At 53.3% G+C, this 20,065-nt stretch overlaps 8 protein-coding genes across 8 annotated transcripts; 3 read left to right on the top strand and 5 right to left on the bottom strand.

Moving 5' to 3' along the window:
* Window positions 1–634: 634 nt before the first annotated feature.
* A1O7_07275 (uncharacterized protein) lies at window positions 635–2,200 on the bottom strand (the record flags this gene model as incomplete). Its single annotated transcript, XM_007761275.1, has 10 exons — window positions 635–665; window positions 720–804; window positions 851–987; window positions 1,042–1,105; window positions 1,156–1,465; window positions 1,520–1,531; window positions 1,581–1,624; window positions 1,673–1,963; window positions 2,035–2,092; window positions 2,144–2,200. The coding sequence occupies 10 exons, from the start codon at window positions 2,198–2,200 to the stop codon at window positions 635–637; spliced, it is 1,089 nt and encodes a 362-aa protein (XP_007759465.1).
* A 1,098-nt stretch (window positions 2,201–3,298) lies between these two features.
* Window positions 3,299–4,318, bottom strand: A1O7_07274 (uncharacterized protein; the record flags this gene model as incomplete). Its single annotated transcript, XM_007761274.1, has 1 exon — window positions 3,299–4,318. The coding sequence occupies one exon, from the start codon at window positions 4,316–4,318 to the stop codon at window positions 3,299–3,301; it is 1,020 nt and encodes a 339-aa protein (XP_007759464.1).
* A 980-nt stretch (window positions 4,319–5,298) lies between these two features.
* On the bottom strand, window positions 5,299–6,143 carry A1O7_07273 (uncharacterized protein; the record flags this gene model as incomplete). The annotated part of the gene is made up of 2 exons (XM_007761273.1): window positions 5,299–5,953; window positions 6,016–6,143. The coding sequence occupies 2 exons, from the start codon at window positions 6,141–6,143 to the stop codon at window positions 5,299–5,301; spliced, it is 783 nt and encodes a 260-aa protein (XP_007759463.1).
* A 1,005-nt stretch (window positions 6,144–7,148) lies between these two features.
* Window positions 7,149–8,304, bottom strand: A1O7_07272 (uncharacterized protein; the record flags this gene model as incomplete). The annotated part of the gene is made up of 4 exons (XM_007761272.1): window positions 7,149–7,382; window positions 7,453–7,551; window positions 7,601–8,043; window positions 8,091–8,304. The coding sequence occupies 4 exons, from the start codon at window positions 8,302–8,304 to the stop codon at window positions 7,149–7,151; spliced, it is 990 nt and encodes a 329-aa protein (XP_007759462.1).
* Window positions 8,305–9,246: 942 nt separating this feature from the next.
* Window positions 9,247–10,583, top strand: A1O7_07271 (uncharacterized protein; the record flags this gene model as incomplete). The annotated part of the gene is made up of 2 exons (XM_007761271.1): window positions 9,247–10,210; window positions 10,267–10,583. 2 exons carry the CDS (start codon window positions 9,247–9,249, stop codon window positions 10,581–10,583), a joined length of 1,281 nt encoding a protein of 426 aa, XP_007759461.1.
* A 1,336-nt stretch (window positions 10,584–11,919) lies between these two features.
* On the top strand, window positions 11,920–13,696 carry A1O7_07270 (uncharacterized protein; the record flags this gene model as incomplete). The annotated part of the gene is made up of 2 exons (XM_007761270.1): window positions 11,920–12,757; window positions 12,807–13,696. 2 exons carry the CDS (start codon window positions 11,920–11,922, stop codon window positions 13,694–13,696), a joined length of 1,728 nt encoding a protein of 575 aa, XP_007759460.1.
* A 767-nt stretch (window positions 13,697–14,463) lies between these two features.
* A1O7_07269 (uncharacterized protein) lies at window positions 14,464–14,956 on the top strand (the record flags this gene model as incomplete). Its single annotated transcript, XM_007761269.1, has 2 exons — window positions 14,464–14,529; window positions 14,609–14,956. The coding sequence occupies 2 exons, from the start codon at window positions 14,464–14,466 to the stop codon at window positions 14,954–14,956; spliced, it is 414 nt and encodes a 137-aa protein (XP_007759459.1).
* Window positions 14,957–16,517: 1,561 nt separating this feature from the next.
* On the bottom strand, window positions 16,518–19,799 carry A1O7_07268 (uncharacterized protein; the record flags this gene model as incomplete). The annotated part of the gene is made up of 1 exon (XM_007761268.1): window positions 16,518–19,799. One exon carries the CDS (start codon window positions 19,797–19,799, stop codon window positions 16,518–16,520), a length of 3,282 nt encoding a protein of 1,093 aa, XP_007759458.1.
* Window positions 19,800–20,065: the final 266 nt, after the last annotated feature.

Below are 20,065 nucleotides of genomic sequence, written 5' to 3'. Positions count from 1 at the left end.
GACACCACCAGTGTCTTGCTTAGGAAGACGACTGACTTACAGCGGCCTCTCCCATGATGCAAGCGACCCAATCGGTGAGTGATGGGAGAAGAGCTACCTTGGCTGGCGTTTAGCGGCTCAAGATAGAAGTTATGCCAGATCATTGAGATCTATCACATCTTCAAAGGCGCTGTTCAAGGCCATTGGCGGGAAGGGAAGCCAATCGCAAAGGTGAAGACGGGCGAGGTGGACATTGGAGGAGAGGACGAAGGGAGGGTGAAGAACAGGTGAAGAGCGGATGAAATAGCTTGAAACACGCCCAGCGCGTACGAAGGAATGTGATTGGCGCATCTATTTCGGGTGCCGTGGTGGGGCACGCGATTGCGTATCGTGATTGGCCAGGCATCCACCACTGCATTCAATCTGCGTTCGGTTCTTGACGAACATGCAAAGAACGGTCTGGAGCACATGCAAACTCTTCACAGGTAGCCATTGTCGCTTTGTACCATAGCAAAATACCTCGAGGATACATCTACGATAGTATGCGCCAGTGCGCTCGATCCGACAGCACTACTGCACGGACAAGCCTCCCTGAGGCTCCCAGCTACCTTATGGCGGTTCGACGAGAATGGCTATGAACGAAGGCTTCGGCTCATCACGGCAAGTTAAAGTCCACCACGATGCGTCTATACTGGTCAGTGGATGCCCTCCATTGGAATTCGGCTTGTGGCAGCACTCACCCCGCTACTTGCCCATTCTTGAGCTTCTGGACGGATTCATTGAACTTGCTTAACCCTACCACGGTGGGCTCCAGACGTAGTTTACCTGAAACGACATTAGCTGAGGCAGTCACGGTCCGCGTGGATCATACCTCGTTTTGCGAAGTCCAGAGTCTCATCGATATCAGCCAGACTGCTGACCAGCGTTCCCTTGATTGACTGGTTCCTGAAAACCAGCTTCGAAGGGTCAACATCGATGTGATACTTGCCATGTGGCGGGATTCCAATGCTGAACCCCGATCAGCAATGCGTTCACAGCCACGGAGATTGTCTAGTTGCTTACCACATGACCTGTCCACCTCCACGGTTTCCGAGATAGTCGACGGAGATGGGGTAGGATTGTACGGCTATCGTTTTGTCAGTGTGTCGCGTCTGGCCAGCATTGGTCACTGCATACCTGTCACAATTACGCCGTGAGCACCACCTCCTGTGATCTCAAGGACTTTCTTGACTGGGTCTTCCTCCTTGAAGTCGACGAAATGTTCAGCACCCAAGCTCAACGAAAGTTTCCGTCTCTCATCTCCAGTGTCAACAACGATTGGTCGGATACCCATTGCGTAGGCCAACTGCACGCCTTGGATACCAACGCCGCCGCCACCACCGGGGAAGACTGCCCACTGACCGGGCCTCAGGTCTGATTCTTTCAGAGACGAGTAGATGGTGGATGCCGAGCACATGACGGGGCCTGCAACATAGTCCGATACGCCCTGCAAAGTATTAGAACTCAGCAGCACGACTGCATTTTCTCAGGTTCCACGTACATCCGGGATAATCTGTTGAGGACAGTCAGCTGTGCTCACTCGGAGTAGGGTACGGACTCACAGTAGTGTAGTTCTCGGGCGAGATGACATATTGCTTGTAGGAACCTGCAGGCCATCAATATCAGAGTCTGCCCCAGCATAGCCCTCACTCACCGTCACACATGCCCCCGGTGAAGACGGCCGCTGTGCAGTACGTCTCCCTGCCAGACTTGCAGTATTCACAGGAGTGGCACACATCTTGAATGGGCTTGAACCCGGCGCGCTGGCCCACTTTGTATGCCTTGACGTTTTCGCCAACCTTGACAATCACGCCAGCTCCTTCGTGACCGGCACACTTTGTCCCCATCTCGGACATCTTGGGCAGATTCCAGTCGTTCAGCATGAAGTGGATATCGCTAAGGCACAGTCCGGTGGCATTGAGCTTGATCAAGACGTCGTTGGGCCCTGCAGAGACGAGAAGTGGTCAGATAGTCCGATATAGCGCGAGAGTCAAAGTAAACGAGCTGGAATCATACCAACTTCCGGTACGGGGACCTTCTCCACCTCGACGTAGAAGTCGGGGCCTTCATTTTTCTGCGACACGATATCAGCGGTCGAAGGTAGCTACCAGTGGGAGCAACATACAACGACGGCAGCCACGCACTCCTTCGGAATGTCGAAGGTGGGAGCGGGTTCGCCCATGGTGAAGAAGCTAGTAAGTCAGGAATGGGTGTCGGGCAAGTCAAGGCACAGGAAACAGAAGGTCCGGCTGGAAAGGCGAGGGGTATACAGCAAGAGGCGGCTCAAGAAGGTCAGGGCTGGACGCGTGCTCAGTTATGTAGTCCAGGCCGAGCACGTCGGGTGGAATCATCGTGCATGATATGCGCCAGGTCAGGGCAAGAAGAGGGGTTCGAGACCCTCAGCATTGCCCGCCTAAGCAAGCAGCCAATGTGTTCTCGGGACAACCCGATTATCGATGCACGCTTCACGGCCACATACCCAGATCGCGGGAGTGAGTGTCAAGATCACTGACTCGGCCTGACTCGGTATATCTCGCAAGTCTGGCCCACAGCGGAACGAAGCTTCAGCTCACTCATTTCGAGCCGTGACGCTGCGTAGGAACAAAAAGTGACACAACTGCAGATGGATGATCCAGCCCCCGAGAGGGGAATATCGAAGTCACCGAAGGAAAGGCATGTCCTCGAGACATATCTTCCAGCGCACTGCCGTACTTCGAGCTGCGCTGTTTGTCTGGACGGGCTCGACGGGGAGCGAAGACGTGCGGGGCCATGCCGTGAGGGGAAATCAAAAAGCTGGGCGACGGTGGGATGCAGTTGCGAGAGTGGGTGTTTCGGTGTTGCACTGCGACAGGCGAGCGAAATCTGGGGCACCAACAAGGGACCGGCGGTTGGCGGGTCGGAGAAGCCTAAGCCGAGGCTGTAGGAGTACTTCGTCCTCCGCCCAAAGTAATTGTATTATTTGCATGGCTACCCAACGAACTACCCGCGAATGTACCGAAAGGATAACTGTTCCCTTTGCTATCATATGACGTCATGTGATCCGGGTGATCAGAGGCACCAGAAGAGACCTCCTACCGTAGTATGGCTGCCGGAGAGATCAGCTGATGAGTCTGTTGGTACTGCGTATTTCGTATCTCGTCAAAATCAAAAGGTCGTCGATGGAGCGGTTCCACCACTTCGTTCGGTAGCTTAAGTAATCGGGGAATCCAGAGCCGAGGATCCAAAACCATGACCTCCCCTCTGCGATCTCAAACATTGACAGCATTTGCTCTGCTGCTCGTCACTCATCGTCTTCGATTGCGACGACATTCGCGTCCATTGTGTCCCAAACTTCGACCTTTCGTCGCAGTACCCGGACACCAAAGCCGCGAGCCGCACAGGCACCATGGTTCGCGACTTGGAAGAACAACCGAGCGTGGTTGATCATCACAGGCTGCAGCTTGTCTCCCAAGTTCTGAACGAGCCACTCTTCGAGAGGGTCTTGATTGCCTTCGCTGTCTTGATGGTTCGACGACTTCTCGGAACCGCACGGCCCAAACACCGCGTTATCCTCTGGTCTGGAAAACACGATCATGGCGATACCGAGAAGACCTTCGATCCCGTAGGGTTGGTGCTGGGCTTGAATGATTTTCCGCAGGACCAGATCTTGCATGCTCTTCAGTCCGAGGCGCTTGGTGATCACATACAGATGGGCTCCTCTCGATGCTTCGTCTTGGTAATGGCTTGCCGAAGTACACCCATCCAGTCGCTTCGGAAATTTGTTCTCTCCCAGCGGATGATCGATGATCGCAGGCATGTACTCATTTGTCAGAAGAAATTCGTATACCGAGCGAAAGTTGTCCGCCGAGATTTTCGTCAATTCCGGATGCATGATGAATGGTGTCTGGGCACCAGTTTTGTTCACTAGCGCTTTCAATGCTGGAGCTTTCTCGAGGTCCTCCAAGCCGACTTCATAGATTGTATTGTTAGGTCCCACGAAGATTTGCACCTTTTGATCGGGTGACTTCAATCGCAGGTCAGCGAGCGCCTGATTCTCGGCTTCTGACTTGATTTTGACTGCTTGTCGAGGCGTAGATGGTTGGAAGGAGTTCATTGAGGCTGTCGTGGCTGTTGGCTTCCTCTCTGTGTATTCTCTTTGGCGTTTTCTCCCACTTCTTCGATGGTCTCCACCGAAGGTCTCCCTACTAATCTCAGTAGCTTCCGCATCGCCAGCGAACTCTGGGACAAACAGTGCTTCTTGTGAATCTTCCCGCAGCACCTGTTCCACTGACAGACGACGCTCACCCCAGCGTCTTGACATCATGGTCAGATTCCGAGAAGAGATGATACTGAAAGTTGTATGGCGGTAGTTAATCAAATCGAGGGCGGAACTTCGATCCAGTGGGTATCAACGACCAGAATTTCTGGAGCCAGAGGTGCCAGGAAAGTTGCGACCATCACAGAAGTTGGATGTTGCAATGTGCCAGTATGATGGAGTCAAGTATACAAGAGAGCTGGACAAGAGAGGAAGAGTGAGCAAGAGCTGAAAGATATTGGGCCAGTTTCCGAATATAAATGAACGAGCATCTGAGGCGCAGAGCAGGTGAAGAAATCGAGTTGAGAAGTCACAGTCAAGAATCACCCAAGGGGTTTGTTCGGATCCCAATGATCCCTGTTTGTGGGTAAAGACCTGTCGCATAGTGTCAGTTCAGAGAGAAGCAGATCAACACGGAACTTTTGAGGTGGCCGAATCTCTCATTTCCTATTTCTTGATCATAGAGGTTCCCGTGCCCATCCCCAGGGATTGGGCCGGAAGTAGCTTCACCATACCAGATGTCGTCGCCGAGATGAGTCGAGAAACAGCCCATGGATACATAAGAGTCGCGAGTTGTAGATCGCACACTATGTCTGTATTGAGTTGATTACTTCTCCTGGAATTTTCAAAATCCCAGTGTCTGCTGCGAAAGAGCGGAAAGCCGTATTGCGCCAAATCAGGTGCCACTAGAAAGAGTAGGGTTTTTGGATGAAACCAGTAAGTGTCGTCGGCCAACCTCGAGGAGAAGTGGAGTTTTGTTGCTTGCTGTCAAAGCAGGCGAACGGGTTACCAAACGACGCGTAGTCGATGCCAACGGCCCTGGTGACCATACTGTCCTACCTCACATCATAGCTCCAAGCCATCGATCCTGCCTGCGACGTTTGCAGCACTTAGATGACTTTGGGAGACCTGCTATTGCTGTGGAACAGATGTAAGCCCTTGCCAGTAGCCATGACCGAGTCATACACCACAGAACACGGTTGCGCTTACCTGATCTCGACAATGTCATCGATGTGATTGCACATGGCCACAAACAGGTCGAAAAACAATTTGCCCCCGTTCTCCATTTCCATCTGCATGGTTCCGCTCCTCTTAAAAGTCTTACGACTTCGAATGATCAGAGCTAGGTAATGAGCGCGGAGTCGCGACTCCGTGTCCGGCGTGTGTGTATATGCATACCGAGCCGATCGTAAGATCACATCAACCTGGATTCCCGACTGGAGCCCCTGTTTCCGCAGAGCCACGCGCTTCAGCTCCTCCAGGTTGTATTTATCGGCAGCGCAGTACACGACGGTGTCCCGGAGAACATCGCCACCGGCTTCAGAGAGATAGATTGTCGATGCGCTGCTTCCGCGGCCACCACTTTTTAGATCCTGCTCGGCATTCTCAAGATCCCAAGTGTTGCGCCGCTTGTTGTGCACCAAGCGGGGATAGTAGTCACCCTTGTACAGAAACTCGAGGACGCACGAGAGGATTTCGGGTTCTTCATCGGGCAGTTCCACCCTCTTCGAACCGCCGTCCAGGAACTGGCCTTTCAGAGCAGCAACAAAGTAAGGTGAATGACAGAGGACGTCTTCATGAGCAGCGAAAAGACGCTGTTCACGACCCACCACCAAGGTGACGATGGGACTCGTCAGCGTACTGCATTGCGATCAGTGATTTGACCATGCGCATGCGCAAATGGCTCTCTAGCTGTTGCCTACCTTGCCACTGGCGAGCCGGCGTCCACAGTGTCCTGCATCTTCTTCTTCACATGTTCGGGATAATTGGTCCTTGTGGTCTTCGATTTGACGATGCGACCATCCCTGGTGTTGAACGATCGCTTGAACATCTCGTCGAGAGAGCGCATTGGCATTCTTATTGTTTGTCAAGATCCAGAGATACACGAACGAGCGAAGGAAGGTATGAAGGAACGGCAGAAGAACCTATGATAGTTGTAGAGAGCGTGATAGGTTTTCTTGAGCGACGCTTGATTCACAGAGTACCAGGTGATCCGTGAGCTGCGAAGTCTTCTGGATGAACCCCCGTCGCCTGCCAGCCTCATCCGGAGAGATTGAGAGCCAACAGCCAATGGAAACCACTCAGAAAACTCGACGGTTCGGGAGTCTTTGCTCAAGCAAAGGTTTCCGAACGCGCGTTGATTTGCCTGCTCGTTTGCGTGAAGAAAGGAAAAGAAGGAGGATAGAGTGGACGAAGCGAAAGATATACCCAAGGCGCAGGCGGCTGCAGGGCTTGGCGAAGGCAACCATGCCAACGAAGCTGCGCCGTCAAATCATGGTTGGTGAGCTGCGCCTATCTCCAGGAACGCTTACTGGGCAAGCTGCAGATGCGAGCTGCAAAGCCCGAGCGGGGATGGGCCACAGCAAATGTGCAAAGAAACAAGTTGTAGCATTCATGATATTTTGTGAATCATTTGTTGACATTGTCAGCTGACCGCGACACCTGCACGCGTCTCGTGCCCATAGCGGGGATCGCGCTGGAGTCACTAAAGATCAGGACCTCAGCTCCTGACGTCGTCATTCTCTGTTATTCTGGGCGGCCTTCCGCATTCAATCCCGCTCCAGATGACAGTACTGATGGCAAGGTCGCTGATGAAGCTCTGAAGTTTCACCAGAAATACTGTCGCAACCTCGAATACCGAGAATCCATCCAGTTCATCGCTTGCTGATCGTAGGCCCTTGGCCAGGCTGGAGCCATGTTGCAAGCACTCCTGATATTGCTGAGGACGAAAGTTCCGTTTTTATGTGGAAGTGCCTGGTGTGCAGAGTGGGCTCGCGGTATCGGCGTACCCAAGGCCGCTGCTGTACTTCCTCAATGACATCGACGTCCATCCCGTCTAGAAATAGGTCCGCATCCTTGATGTCCATGCGTTGGCCTCGACGTTCTTCTGCTCCAGTGCACTATACTGAGTGCTTTCTGCGATCTTCCGCTCCTTGTCTTTCCGTGATCTGATGCGCTCGAGAATTTCCTCGGACGGAGTCTCAATCGACTCGGGCGTGGGCTTCGCAGTTCCTGCCTGGAGAGCTTCATATCGCTCACGACAAGCATTCTGCGAGAAGTTGACAACGGGCTTGGAGCAAAAGGTCAGCACCAGTCTTAGATCGCATCAGAAACACGACACTTGCCTTGATGGATTTGACCTGATCTGCCACCATCCGCCATTTCTTGGCCTCGATCTCTTCTTTAAGCCTCTTGACCTCCTTGTCTGTCTTAACAACCGCTTGCAGGAGAACATCATCCTAGCGGGCAGTCAGTCTAGCTAACACGAGTTACCAGGAAACGCCTTACGTCGCCCTCGTGCCAGTCCGTCAGGTCAGCATCAAGCAAGTCGTCCTGTCTCTTCTGCAAAGCCGCCTTGAGACGTCTCCAGCGAGTGCCAATGGTCTTGGGGTTGTAGGCAGTGCGACCCTGGTCGACGAGAGCCTTCGCGATGTCCTTCTCCAGATATCGTGCTTCTTTCATGCGAACAATCAGCTCATCATCGGAGTCCAGGTCGGCTGTGACCTTCTTCGCAATGGCAGGGCGGCCTCCCTGGATCTTCATCTTCTTGAGCTCGGCAGCATTGGCTATCTTGGAGGACTCGAACTTGCGGCGACGCCTCGGCTTATCCGGATACAGGTCATCATCTGCATCGGACTCGAGATCGGCACCGCCCTGACTATCCTCGTCGTCCCAACCCTGGTCGCTTTCCTCTCCCTCGACTATCGGACCACCTACAGGCCGACCCACGGCTGGGACCGTCAGAACCGAAGAAGCAGTGCTATAAGTGCGGACCTACTTAGTGGGAAATAATCCAGATCGAGCTGCTGGTGTGCAAAGTAGGGAAGGCGGTGAGTGCTCTGACGGAAGACGAGCGGAGGGGCCACCTTCACCGAAGGTTCTGTCGGCGTATTTCCTCGAAAACTGAGGTCCTGAAAAGGCAGTCGGTTGTGGTCGCTGCCGCCACCGTCAGCGTCCGCGCTGTCCCGTGGTATTGAAGGCGAAAACGACATTCCGAATCTCGCCAGGTCTGAGCAGCAAATACAAACAACGGGAATGGCAGAGCTGAGGCAACTAGCGCGGAGAAGACGACTCGGCCGCGCGAAACGATATGACTTTGAGAAGAGGCAGTCGAAGTGACGGGGACCGCAACGGAAGCTGAAATTGACTGCGCAACACTGGTTGCCAGGGTGGTTCTGAAGCTTCACGTGCTCAGTACTGTTTCAACAGGTGGAAGCTGCCTGTGAACTGCATGTCCCCAGATACTGATGAGAGCGAAGTCTCACACATATGACTCCTGGCAACACAGCCCTTTCCGCCCTCAACTTCAGCTGTACTTCGACTGGGATCCAAGTCTCCAGACTGTCATCCGGCTTCCACATAGTCCGGCACGCTTACACCAGGCAGACCCAATACCAGATAATGCCCTCTTACCTCCATCGTGTCTAATGCTGCTGTTTCCCGTTCGGATGGCGACTTTCCTGCCTGCTATGACTTCGTCAAAAACGAGTCGCTTCTTGTCCCACCACTTCAGATACTAGATTGGGGGGACCAGTACTCCATCGCCATCAAGGACTTTCAGAGACAATCAAGCGCTACTGATCTCGTGACGATCAACGTAAACATCGCGTTGGAGGGGACGAACTACAGCGCGGTCACACTCTGTGTCGCGGCCGACGCGGTATATAATTGGCTACTTCGAATTTGACGAGAACACCTGGGCACCAAGTCCTGGCATCGACGTCATTGTGGCGCAGGCGCCCGCTCTCCATCATCGGCCTGTTACGAGTACCATGTGCTCGAAATGCATTTCCGGTTCATCATCGATAGCATCTGTGATACCCTCCTCGTTTTCACTTCATTCATTCCTTTGTTCTTAACTTTCGCATACCCTAAGTTTCTTGACACTGCCCTAGATATCTACTTGTAATCGAAGTCGCGATAGGTCGAGCTTTATGGCAATGGAATATATCAATTACATTAAAGCCAAAGCCCATCTTGCGACGGCACGCAAGTCTGAGGCGCCCGTCTTGTCGGAAGAGGATGAAAAATTTCTCGATCATATTACCTCGCAGGAAAATCCGCCTCCACTACCAGCTCGGCCTGATGTGCCCGCAGTAGTGAAGGATGCGCAGCTTGCTCTCATGGATGGCGCACAGAACGTCCCTCTGCCTCCTGGGACACCATCCGAACTTGCCGAAGAGCCCGATGTGGTTCAGGAGGGCGATCAGAAACTCGCAGCAGAGACCACAGAGTCAAGACCGAGAACAGCGTGGAGCTGGCTCAGACGCGACAGTCGAGATGCAAAGCGCCAGTTGAATGAAGCTACTGCTGCTGGGTTGGACGATATCGCCGCCGATCTCAAGAAGCGTGAAGCGGAAGACACGGATGAAGAGAAGCAAGCAAAGAAGGAGGAAGAGGACATGACAATCATGCTCGAAAGACTCAACCTTGCTGCCGTCAATAATCGCGTCTTCTCAATTAGCGACGAAACCCAGGAGCTCTTGCAGAAGTTCAATCTTGTGTTCAAGGACCTCATCAATGGCGTTCCCACAGCGTACGATGATCTAGAGAAACTGTTGACCAATAGCGACAGGCAGCTGCAAAGCACCTTCAACTCTCTCCCGGGCTTCCTTCAGAAACTCATCGAGCGGCTCCCAGAGACAATGACCAAAGGCTTTGCGCCTGAGATAATGGCCGCAGCAGCTGAAAGGGCGCAAAAAAGCGGCGTCAACATGGAAAACGCTGGGAAAGCGGCCGCTGCCGCAAAGAAGATGGGCTTCAAGACACCATCACTGAAAGAGCTGGTTGGTAAGCCGACTGCCATAACGGCCACGCTAAGGTCGATTATGAACTACCTCCGCGCAAGGTTCCCTGCGTTCATGGGAGTCAATGTGTTGTGGTCTCTGGCAATGTTCGGTAAGTGATCCCAGTGTTGCCCACGAAGGCTTGAAAATCTCTGACCAGTTTGACAGTACTTCTGTTCGTCTTCTGGTACTGTCACAAACGCGGCCGAGAAGTCAGGTTGGAGAAAGAACGACAGCTTACAGAAGAGGAGATGCAGAAGCTGGACGTGGAATACAGGTCAGAGCATCCGGATGAACATCCGACAACGACTGCCGATAAAGGCGCATCCATCGAAGACGTGAAAGCTGGGATTCAGGAGGTGGAAGCTGCGAAGCAAGCTACAGAGATTCCTGAGCAGCCAGTCCTAATGGAGCCTAAGCCAGTTCCTCCACCGCGGTACCATGACCAATCGGTGTCGACACATCAATGGAAGATTGATCAGTGAGGAGATTGAACGCGTGATGACCTGCCACATTACACAGTTATGATGAAAGCGAGCGGAGCGTGGGTGTGGGGTATTCATTTTTACTTCTCTCGTGTTTCTGGTTGCTAGTGCTTGGAATTGTTCCAGCGTTGAAACTGTACCTCGTATCACACGAGCGAATGACCTAGTTTGACTTTGCTGGACTAGGAATTTGTGAGGAAGAGCTGTTCAATAGACTGGGCTCCTATGCTTTGACACCCATTGTTCAAGACGTTCGCTGAATGTGTTCGTCATTGCTGCGAGGTACGACTAAGAACTCGTTGTGCGGCTTCTTCAAATTGAGTTTGATAGGCGAGGGGTTGCTCTTGGCACCCTGAGTCACTTCTTCTACAGTCTCCGCTTTGATTGGCCGGCCCGATGCCCACGGAGCACGCGAGGGGCTTTGGAGAATCATAATTTTTTTCTTCAACCGGTCAGCAAACTTTTTACCAGCTCAACTGAGTGTCGAATGTCAGTGTACGCAGACTGTGCCCATGTTCTGAACGTGTTGAGTGGCAGTGACAAGCGCTACAAGTAGTCTGGAACCAATTATGCCATAATACGTAGCATAGAGACCAGCCAACTGTCCAGTAAAGGCACACGGGAATAGCGGTGTGAAGGCGTTTAGATCCGCCTGGTGGAGAGTTGCTTAACCCGAGTATGTTAGCGAGTAGCAGTTACAGGCTAGGAGGATATTCTGCTTCCGGCTGCACGGTTAGTGGCCATTGCATGCCATTATGTGCAGGTCTGTGGAGGAATCGACGCAAGTGCGGGCCTCTACAAAGTGCAGCCTTTTCCTGCCCTGTGCTGACTCCCTCTCTTTTTTCTCTTTTCCAAGCACAACGCCAGTATCACCAACCGCACAATTATTACCAGATCAAGCAACGAGTAAAAGCATTCTTATCACATATCGCTCGAGGATCCTCTTTTGCTATGGCCTTCGCTGCTTTCTAGACGGCCGGAGAGGCCCTCCTGGGGTCTCTCGTGGTCAGTCAAGCAGCGCCTCAGCAAATCCTCGTTTCGATATCTACTCTTTCGAGGCTCTACCGCGTAGGAGCTCACAACAACTACTGCCCTCGAAATTGCTTCATCTACACACCACCAAGGCACCATCTCGTCCTCGGCGACAGAAGGTGTTGATTTCGATATTCTCACCTATCACGACTTTTCGCCCACTCACCTTCGCCTCACACCAACTTACCGCTTTCCCACATAACCAGACTCTTCTTACCTCTATTACCGCAAAGACGCCGCGATGTCTCGTCTTTACACCCGCAATTCCCGAGGCCGGCAGCCAATGCTGGGCTCCACAATCAAAATGCCCAAGTCGAAGGAACACCCAAATGACCTGTATCAACCATCGAATGGAAAGAAGAGTAAACCTGTGCGCAAGTACGCTGTCCCGAAGAAATTTGGCAAGAGGAAGAGAGCGACTACTCCCGTCTCGGTGGATAGTTCGTCCAGCTTCGGTGGGTTCGACAGTGCAGATGATGCGTCGGACGAAGGTAGCGAGGGTGACGCCGATGAGGAAGACGACCTGCCAGCTGTCAAAGCCCCGTCTCGTTCTGGACACATGAACGGGGCGGGGCGCAAACTTCACACTATTCATGATAATGTCTCTGTTGCTGGCTCGGACAGCATGTTTGGGGATTTTGACGACTACTATGAGGAGGATGAAGACCCAAATGTTTCCCCCGAGGAGAATAGAAAACGATTTGAGCAGAAGGTCTTCGCAGACTCGGATGAAGATGACAACGATGTTTACGAAGCAGTCGACGACATCAGTGACTCCGACGACGACGTGGATGAACGACGCATTCAGCAGCAAGAATTACTTGTTATGCTCCCAGAGGAAGAGCTAAGTGATACTGACTTTCTCAACCAAATTGACGGGCTATCCGCCTACGGCTTCGGCGACGACAGCGATGGTAGCATTTATCGCTTCCCATCGTCCCAAAGCGGCGACAGTGCTACTGAAGCTGTCGCGGAAAGGCATGTTCATTTTGCTGCCGACGCAAATCCCACAATCTTCATGCGTATGTCGGAGTCGCCCACCATTACTCGCGCATTGTTGCCGTCAGCACTACCTGACACTCCGTTTCCGACTCATGGTGTTGATAACCGTGTTGGCGGACTAGTTGAGAATCTGGATGACTGTATGTTGCAGCGTGACTTGCTTCCGTACATGATGACTAATGCTTGCAGCTGATCTGACCGACGACTGCCTGCCTGACGAAGCACTTCAGAGCACCCCAAACGGTCTCGAACAGAGAAGAAATGCGTCACCGCCGCCTTCACCCCCACGTAAGAAGTCTGGCAAGAAGCCTGCTCGTCGTAAAGGTCCTCCGCGGGGAATATTCATTGACGAAGGCGACAAGACATCCGGCATTCTCGACTCTTCGGGCAAGATCATTCTCATGAGCAACCCTCACTTGCTGGGGGAAGAGTTCGCCCGCCGATACGGTGCATCTCAGACTTCTAGTCCTGACGTAGGCTTTGCTGAACTCATCGAGGAAAGCGATGTTGGTGATCGTGAGTCGACCGACCTTATGGTCGGCCCAACACCAGACATCATGCTGGCCAGCCTCAACTCTGTTGCCAATGGGCCCTTGAGCCAAGGACAGGCGATCGGTCCTCTCGAGGCTTTCTATCCCTCCACCAACTTTCTATTCGACGATGACATGTTGGGCGGCTTCCAGGGAGACGAACTCGGCGAAGACGTGATTGATCTGGCCGACGTGATACAGTTTGACAGCGACTCGGAAGATAGTGACGGCGTCGCGTCGCCTATCTCGATGCCTCGAGGTCAAAATTCTCTGGGCAATGATTTCGCGCATCTCAACAGTGGCAATGTCACGGCTTTTCGACGCAACGCTGATCCTGCCATGAGCAGACTGCCATCGCATCTAGACGTCAACCTGACGAGTTCTCCGCTGGCCACACCAGCACCGCGCCACAGGAAGAGGACCCATTCGTCGCCATACACTTCTTCCCATTACAAGGGTGTCACGCCGGTCCAGCGAATGCGGGATCCCAATAACGGTCGCAATCCAGATATTGCGACGCCTGCCAAAAAGCGCAGGCTTATGACTTGACGAGACACATGATGATACGGTATGCTCTTGCCCATGTCTTATGTACGGCTGCCCTGTCCTGCAAGCCATGTACGGTTCACGATTATTGTTGGCGTCATTTGCGCCTGGGTGGTTTTTGATCCCCGTGGTCATCTACCGGTTTCATGTTTCTCCGGGCTGGTAGCGAAGAGAGAGACGTGTTACAAAAGAGAAAAGGCGAAGCTTCATTGAAGTGCTGGTCGGAATAAAAGGAGCAGCTTGCGTGTAGCTAGGTTTCGTTCTGTCGCTTCATTGGGAAAAGGAGGTTTGGCTTGACGCGGTCAACGGATATCCCATGAAACCTCATAGATTGCTTTCAAAGTTACAATACATTCAGGCTTCACAGCATCCCAGCACGGTAGTCAAACATTTCGTCGTGCAGGTCTTCTCGTGTGATGTCAACGTTGCCGCAATCCCGCATTGCGTGGTGGCAGGTGGCAGGCCATGTTCGTATTCTCGGACCTGGAACACGGAGATGGTCGAAGCATTCCTTCCCACACCACCACATGCTTGGCTGCACTCGCTCGACTCAAATTGCGTGTTTGGTGCAACCTCGAGATGTTCTCGAGTCCTGACCACACTTGGACATGACGCACGTATCCCGTGCCCTACTGAAATCGACCTGACCAACCCTCGCGGAATCATCGTCGAGGAGAGAATTAACGTCTCGTCTACGGAGTACCGTAGCCGCATTACCGGCCGTGGAAGGGGTGCATACACCTTACTCCCCAATAGACTCCCGTGACGGCATGGCGTGGTACTCGATCCTCCCATCCCACCTGACGACCTACGAAACATGGATCATTCGCGCCTTTGTGAGTCCACACCACCCTCAATGTATCCGCTGCAACCCAACGCGGTCGCTTTTCCAGCTGACTCGAGCCTGCGTGGTAGCTCATCCTCGCCATCCTGAACATAATCCCCTGGATCCTCGCCATCGTCTACGACGTCCTCTACTACGTCTGTCGCCAGATCTGGCACGAGGTGCCTTTTATCGGAGGCCGAGCGCAAGGCGCGCAGCGGCCGAGGGCGCCCAGTCTTCGCGATCGGGCGAGGAGGATGAGCTTCAAGGACATTTTGACGGCTGGGGGTGGAATTGGGGCCACAGGCGCAGGTGAGGCGGGCGAGAGGAGGGTTCAGCAGGGCCAGGGCCAAAGCCAGGGCCATCGGAGGGATTTGAGTAGGGAGAGTATATCCGAGGAGAAGGAGGAGGGGGAAGGGGATGGCTACGAGATAAGGTGAAGAGGAGGATGAAGCCGAAACATGAAAAACCAAAACTACGCCACGAGGATCATCATATTGTTATGACGAGCATGACTTATACGCTATACGCAATGAGGAACGAGACGCGGATGCCCTAGCAGACGAGATTTGCAGACACATTACCACTAGGGGAAGGGAAAAGGAGTACGGTCCTGCACTGCTCAGGCATCGCATTGCAGCTGATGAATCCTGCGATACGAGAGAGACACGTACGGCACGAGACGCGCATCACTCAAGGTCGCACGAACGATTTCGACATTGCGCCGTTCGGCATGCTGCGATTTTACAGGGGATCCTGCTTTGTCGAGACATCCGCCTGGCACGATACACAGTCACATACACAAAGGTGGGATACAGAGCGGGTCAGAGGTGAAGAATCGCAAACAGAACTTCTGCTCGCTTGGCCTGTCCGCCCCAAGATGAGAGAGAGGGTTTCCCTCGTCTTCAATGAAAGGGGATTCCTTTCGTCCCGGAAATCGATTTAGCCGGCCACCGAGCTTGCGAAGTACAGTTTCAGCACTTCCGTACATTGCAAAATGCTACTGGTAGGCCTTTGGCTCAACAAATGGGGAGTGTACGCCCGCACCAGCACTATCACAACGCCGCAGAACCTGAGGCGGTCGAAGAACCAATTGGCGGCAAACACCTTCGCGGGATAACCATCTGACGATACCTTAGACGATATGGTCGAGATTGGAGGGCCCCAAAATCAGCGAGCCAACGATATTTCCAGTCGGAATCAGATCCCCATCCTTGTTTCTACTGCAACCTGCAACACCTCCAGGATGGAGGCTGGTGGGTGGTGAAGAGGCGGACACGCATTTCGTCCTTGAACACATGCAGAAGCTACATCACAGAGCGGAGCCGACAGAACAACCTCAGTCAGCATGCAAGCGCCGTGGACGAGAACCATATACTGAAGCAGTGAATGAATGAAGTGAGAAGTGGCTACCCGTCGCCGTCGCCTCTTTCGCTCCGCTCGCCTCAACTTCAGCACCAGCGTGCGCAAAGCTAGGTACTCTGTGGGACCAGATCTTAGTTAAAACAGAACAACATACCTCCTTAGTCGCGAAAGACCTGGACAGGCGGAAAAATCTCGACCCATAGGACGATGTTGGATTGGATTTAAAGAGTCTGAACACGCTATCACCGTCTAGCTAAGTCTTGTGCGCAGGACCTCGTGCATTTGTGTCGTGAATACCTACTCGATATCTTGGGGCGCATTCCTTTCCCGTTCACGCCATTGGATCTACTGTATCTACGGTACGCATCCGTGCAGTCCAGTGCAATCGTACATACTGTATGTCTTAGCCCTAAAGCCCAAGAATCTCCAATCTTCAGGGGTTTATTCGACCCGCGAGGTTGAACAGCCATACACAACCTCCGAATGATTTGGTTTTGAGCATCAAACAAGCTGGACAGGCCAAATGTGTCCGATGCCATAGCATAGCATAGCACTGGTTGCATAGCAGAGCTCCTATTCCATGTTCCGTGAAGCATTGCACAGCATGTCTCCTGTTGCATTTCCGGGAATGCCATGTTATGCTTCGTCCTCACCATCGTCCTCTTCGTCCTCGTCCTCTTCATCTTCATCATCATCATCCTCATCTTCGTCTTCATATTCGCCTTCCGAAGTGCCTGCTCGATAGCGTCCCTCCAATGCAGCCTCGAGCTCGTCTTCTTGGGGGCCTGCTTCTCCCTGTGCTTTAGCCTCTCCGGGAGAAGCAGATTTAGATCCATGTCTGCTAGTTTGGGTTGGGTTCGCCTCTGATGCCCCACCTGCATAGGAGCTCCGACCTTGTTGCGCACCGCTGCTTCTTATGCTTGGGATCATTGGTCCAAGCTGCGTGGCTGGCGGCGTTGGAATCGGAGCCGTGGACCTCAAGCTGGGTATCTGTGGACCGGGATGATTGGCATGCGCTGTTGATATCGAAGCGGTGGGAATAATGCCTGGTATTTGGGGCCCAACTTGTTTGTCTCTACCGGGTGGGGTTGGAAGAGGACCTGCGATTGGTGCTTGCTGTTGCGCTTCCCCCTGTCCTAGGTTCTGCGAATGAGGTCCTGGCGATGGCCCAGAAACCCCAGAAGCAGGCGTGCTCGTGCTTCGACTTCTCGAAGCCGATCGGTCTGCCGAGGGCCCTGCACTTGTCTTGGGCTTCTTCTGTGCATTCCTCGCTTGTCTCTCCTTCTCTCTTTGCCCGGCAGCGGCGGGACCGCGCTTCTTTGCTCGGGGCTTGTTCCCGCGAAATAGAGTCGAGTGTCTGACAGGAATGTTGTTGTTGTTGTTGTTGTTGTTGTCTGGCGCAGGTGTTGAAACGCTACCCTCTCTACTGGTCTGTTGTGTCCCCGCGGACGCGGCGACGCTGCCACTTCGACTTTCACCATCGCCTGTTGCGCTGCGTGACTCGGCGCTTTCCTCGCTTGTGCTGGTGGTGGCGAATATGTGGTCAACAGCATCGTAGTTAATTCTGTGCGAATATGTACGACGGTTCTCCAGCATCAACCGGACAGCTCTGGCGGCAGTTCTCGGTGGTTCTTCAGGTCTAGCGCCATCTTCTGCCTCATCGGCTCCACCATCTTCTTGTTCCTGGCGTCCCCCGGCGCCTTCACCTTCCTCGGCAGGAGGCTTCCTCTTTCGACCCTGCTCGTTCAGATAACTGACATCACCCCTTCGTCCTGGCCGCCGGGTGCCATCCTTTCTCTTCCCCTTGGCTGCCTTCTTCTTGCGCTCTTCTTCGGCAGGGTCTAGCCCTTTTGCTCTCATTTCGGCGTCCTTCAGCTCTTTCCTTATGCGCTTCGCGTGATCTTTTCTCAGCCAGTCGGCATTCATGCTCACCCAAACCCTCTCTTTGATGCGGGACTCTTCTTCTGTCAAGATGCAGGTAGCGACATCCTCATCCGAGTCGAACTCATCTGGCTTGAGTATCGGGGAAAGAGAGACGTGGCCGAAATTGCCGATAGAGGTATTTACAGGCGGACCGAGAATCTTGTCCTTTGGGTGTGGGGGGACAGTTTGGGTTGGGTCGGTGTCGAGATCCATAGGATCATGCCGAACATCATGTTGTCCTATTAAAGGATTTTGTGCATCGTCACTAGAGGCGCCGGGCTGTGATACATAGGTCCCGCCGGAAGGACGCACTCCAAGCCTATCACTGAGTTCAGCATTGTCAACAAATGTCTCATCCATAGCGTTCTCTATACCAGCCTCCATGGCTATCTCGGCGGTGCTGGGGGCCGGAGGTTGCCAACTTGGACCTCTGGTTTTCCTGCGAGGTCGCTCGATATCGGCATTCGCTTCTTGGCCGTCAGCCGGAGGAGGAGAAGCATCTGCGTTGTCTTCTGTGGTTTGCGAAGCAGATTCCTCCTCTCCTCGCAAGGAATCAGAAGCAATGTCCTCGAGCTGCGGGTCTATTGGTGTCTTGTCGATACTCTGTGATGACTCTGCCTCTGTCCGCCGCGTTGGGATTTCCGGAATCTTGTAGCCTTCTGCATCAATTCGAACTCGCTTCGCCGGATGTGACTGTTCTGTATTTGAAGTTGGCGGCTCAATGGCAGCGGCTTCTCCTTCAATTTCAGCTGCAGTCTCTGGAAGGGGTCGCTTTCGAGGACGTCCTCTTTTCTTCTTTTGTTTGGTCTTCATCTGTTGCTTCACAATAGGCGGCTGCTGCTCATCCAGATAATGGTAGCCCAGCGGGACATCCTCCCAACTCTTCGCTTCCTGCAAGAAGTTCGTAACGGAAAGGTTACTGGCTTTTGTGTCGTGGAACTCCTGGAGTCGCTTATTGAGGGTGATCTCAGTGACCTTTGCCATCAGCACGACCTCTCTAGTGGTGCGTCGGTAGTTGTTCATCCGAGCAGCCAGAAGAACAGCCGCTCCACAAACACCGGAAGGTCTACGGCCAGCATGGATCCAGTCCCGCTTCATGCGCTTGATGATCTGAATAGCGTCGTACTGGATCTTGAGCTCGTCTCTCCTGTCGAATTCCAGCTCTTTGACGAATTTGGGCACCAGCACGGCGGGGTCCATGCCTTGGAAATCTATTGATGCCGTCTCATCTTTCCACGACCCGGTTTTCTTGTCGTACCAGAGCTTCTCGTAGAGGTCGCGATATATCTTGCCGAGGGCAAAGACATCCATATTGAGTTTCTCGGCGAAATCGATCAACATGAGGCTGTAGACAGGTCTCTGGACTCCTTGAACTTGCTCTTTCTTGCGCCGACAAGCGATATAGAGTGATGCGACGGCGACAGATTCGATGGTTCTGCCTGCAAGAAAACCATTTGTGACAGCGAGGCCGAAACATAGCATGCCTCTCTCCACCTCGGAGCTTTGGATGTTGAAAATGGGACAATAAGAGGTCATGATGCTTCTCGCCTGGATTCTGGTACGGTCACTGCTCGAAGTTGCTTCGCGACCAGCATTTCCGAAGGCGCCTCCCGAGGTAAAAGTCCTCTGGTGGGTTTGATCTTGGCCGACCTGAACACCTGTAGCAACAATACGACCTGAATCAGTCTCGCCAAAGCCTTGTTCACTGACAAGACCAGATTCTTCCTGCACAAGGGCACCACAAGTTTCGCAGATGAGACCCTGGTCGGTACGGCTGACTTTGGAGCGGTCCGGGCAGTCGGGGTTGGGACACAGTAACTTTGCACGAGTTTGCGGTTGTGTAGCCGGGGTGGTTGCTCGTACCAGTGTAGGCGTGGATGCACGAAGAGAGGTTGGCACGGGGCTGCCGAGACCTTCGATACGGCCACGATAGATTGTTCGGCGGGCCTGCCCGGGACGCGGCTTGGGCGGTGGCGCTTTAGCAACCGGGGGCATATTGACAGTTTGCGGAAAGAGCTGGATCTAGACTGACCAAGAATTCGTGGTCAAGTAACATGGACGATGAGCTCTCATCAAAAGCATATTCGAGCACGTGATCTGTTTGGGAGTGGACGTGGGAGGGCGGATGATTGAGAGCTCAGGCGGCGATATGAGTCAACGCTGACTGCGATGAGCTTGGCGGGGTCAGAGGAGGCTGGTGTGTTCGGGCTCATCCAGGTGTGACAGCAAGCAAAGATGCCATGCGCTGTCTTCAAGTATTC

This window comes from Cladophialophora yegresii, assembly GCF_000585515.1.
Source record: "Cladophialophora yegresii CBS 114405 chromosome Unknown aczIN-supercont1.5, whole genome shotgun sequence".
In the NCBI taxonomy this organism is placed as follows: Eukaryota; Fungi; Ascomycota; class Eurotiomycetes; order Chaetothyriales; family Herpotrichiellaceae; genus Cladophialophora; species Cladophialophora yegresii.
The sequence above is the reverse complement of the archived record's forward strand: the minus strand, read 5'-3'. Positions and strand labels throughout refer to the sequence as shown.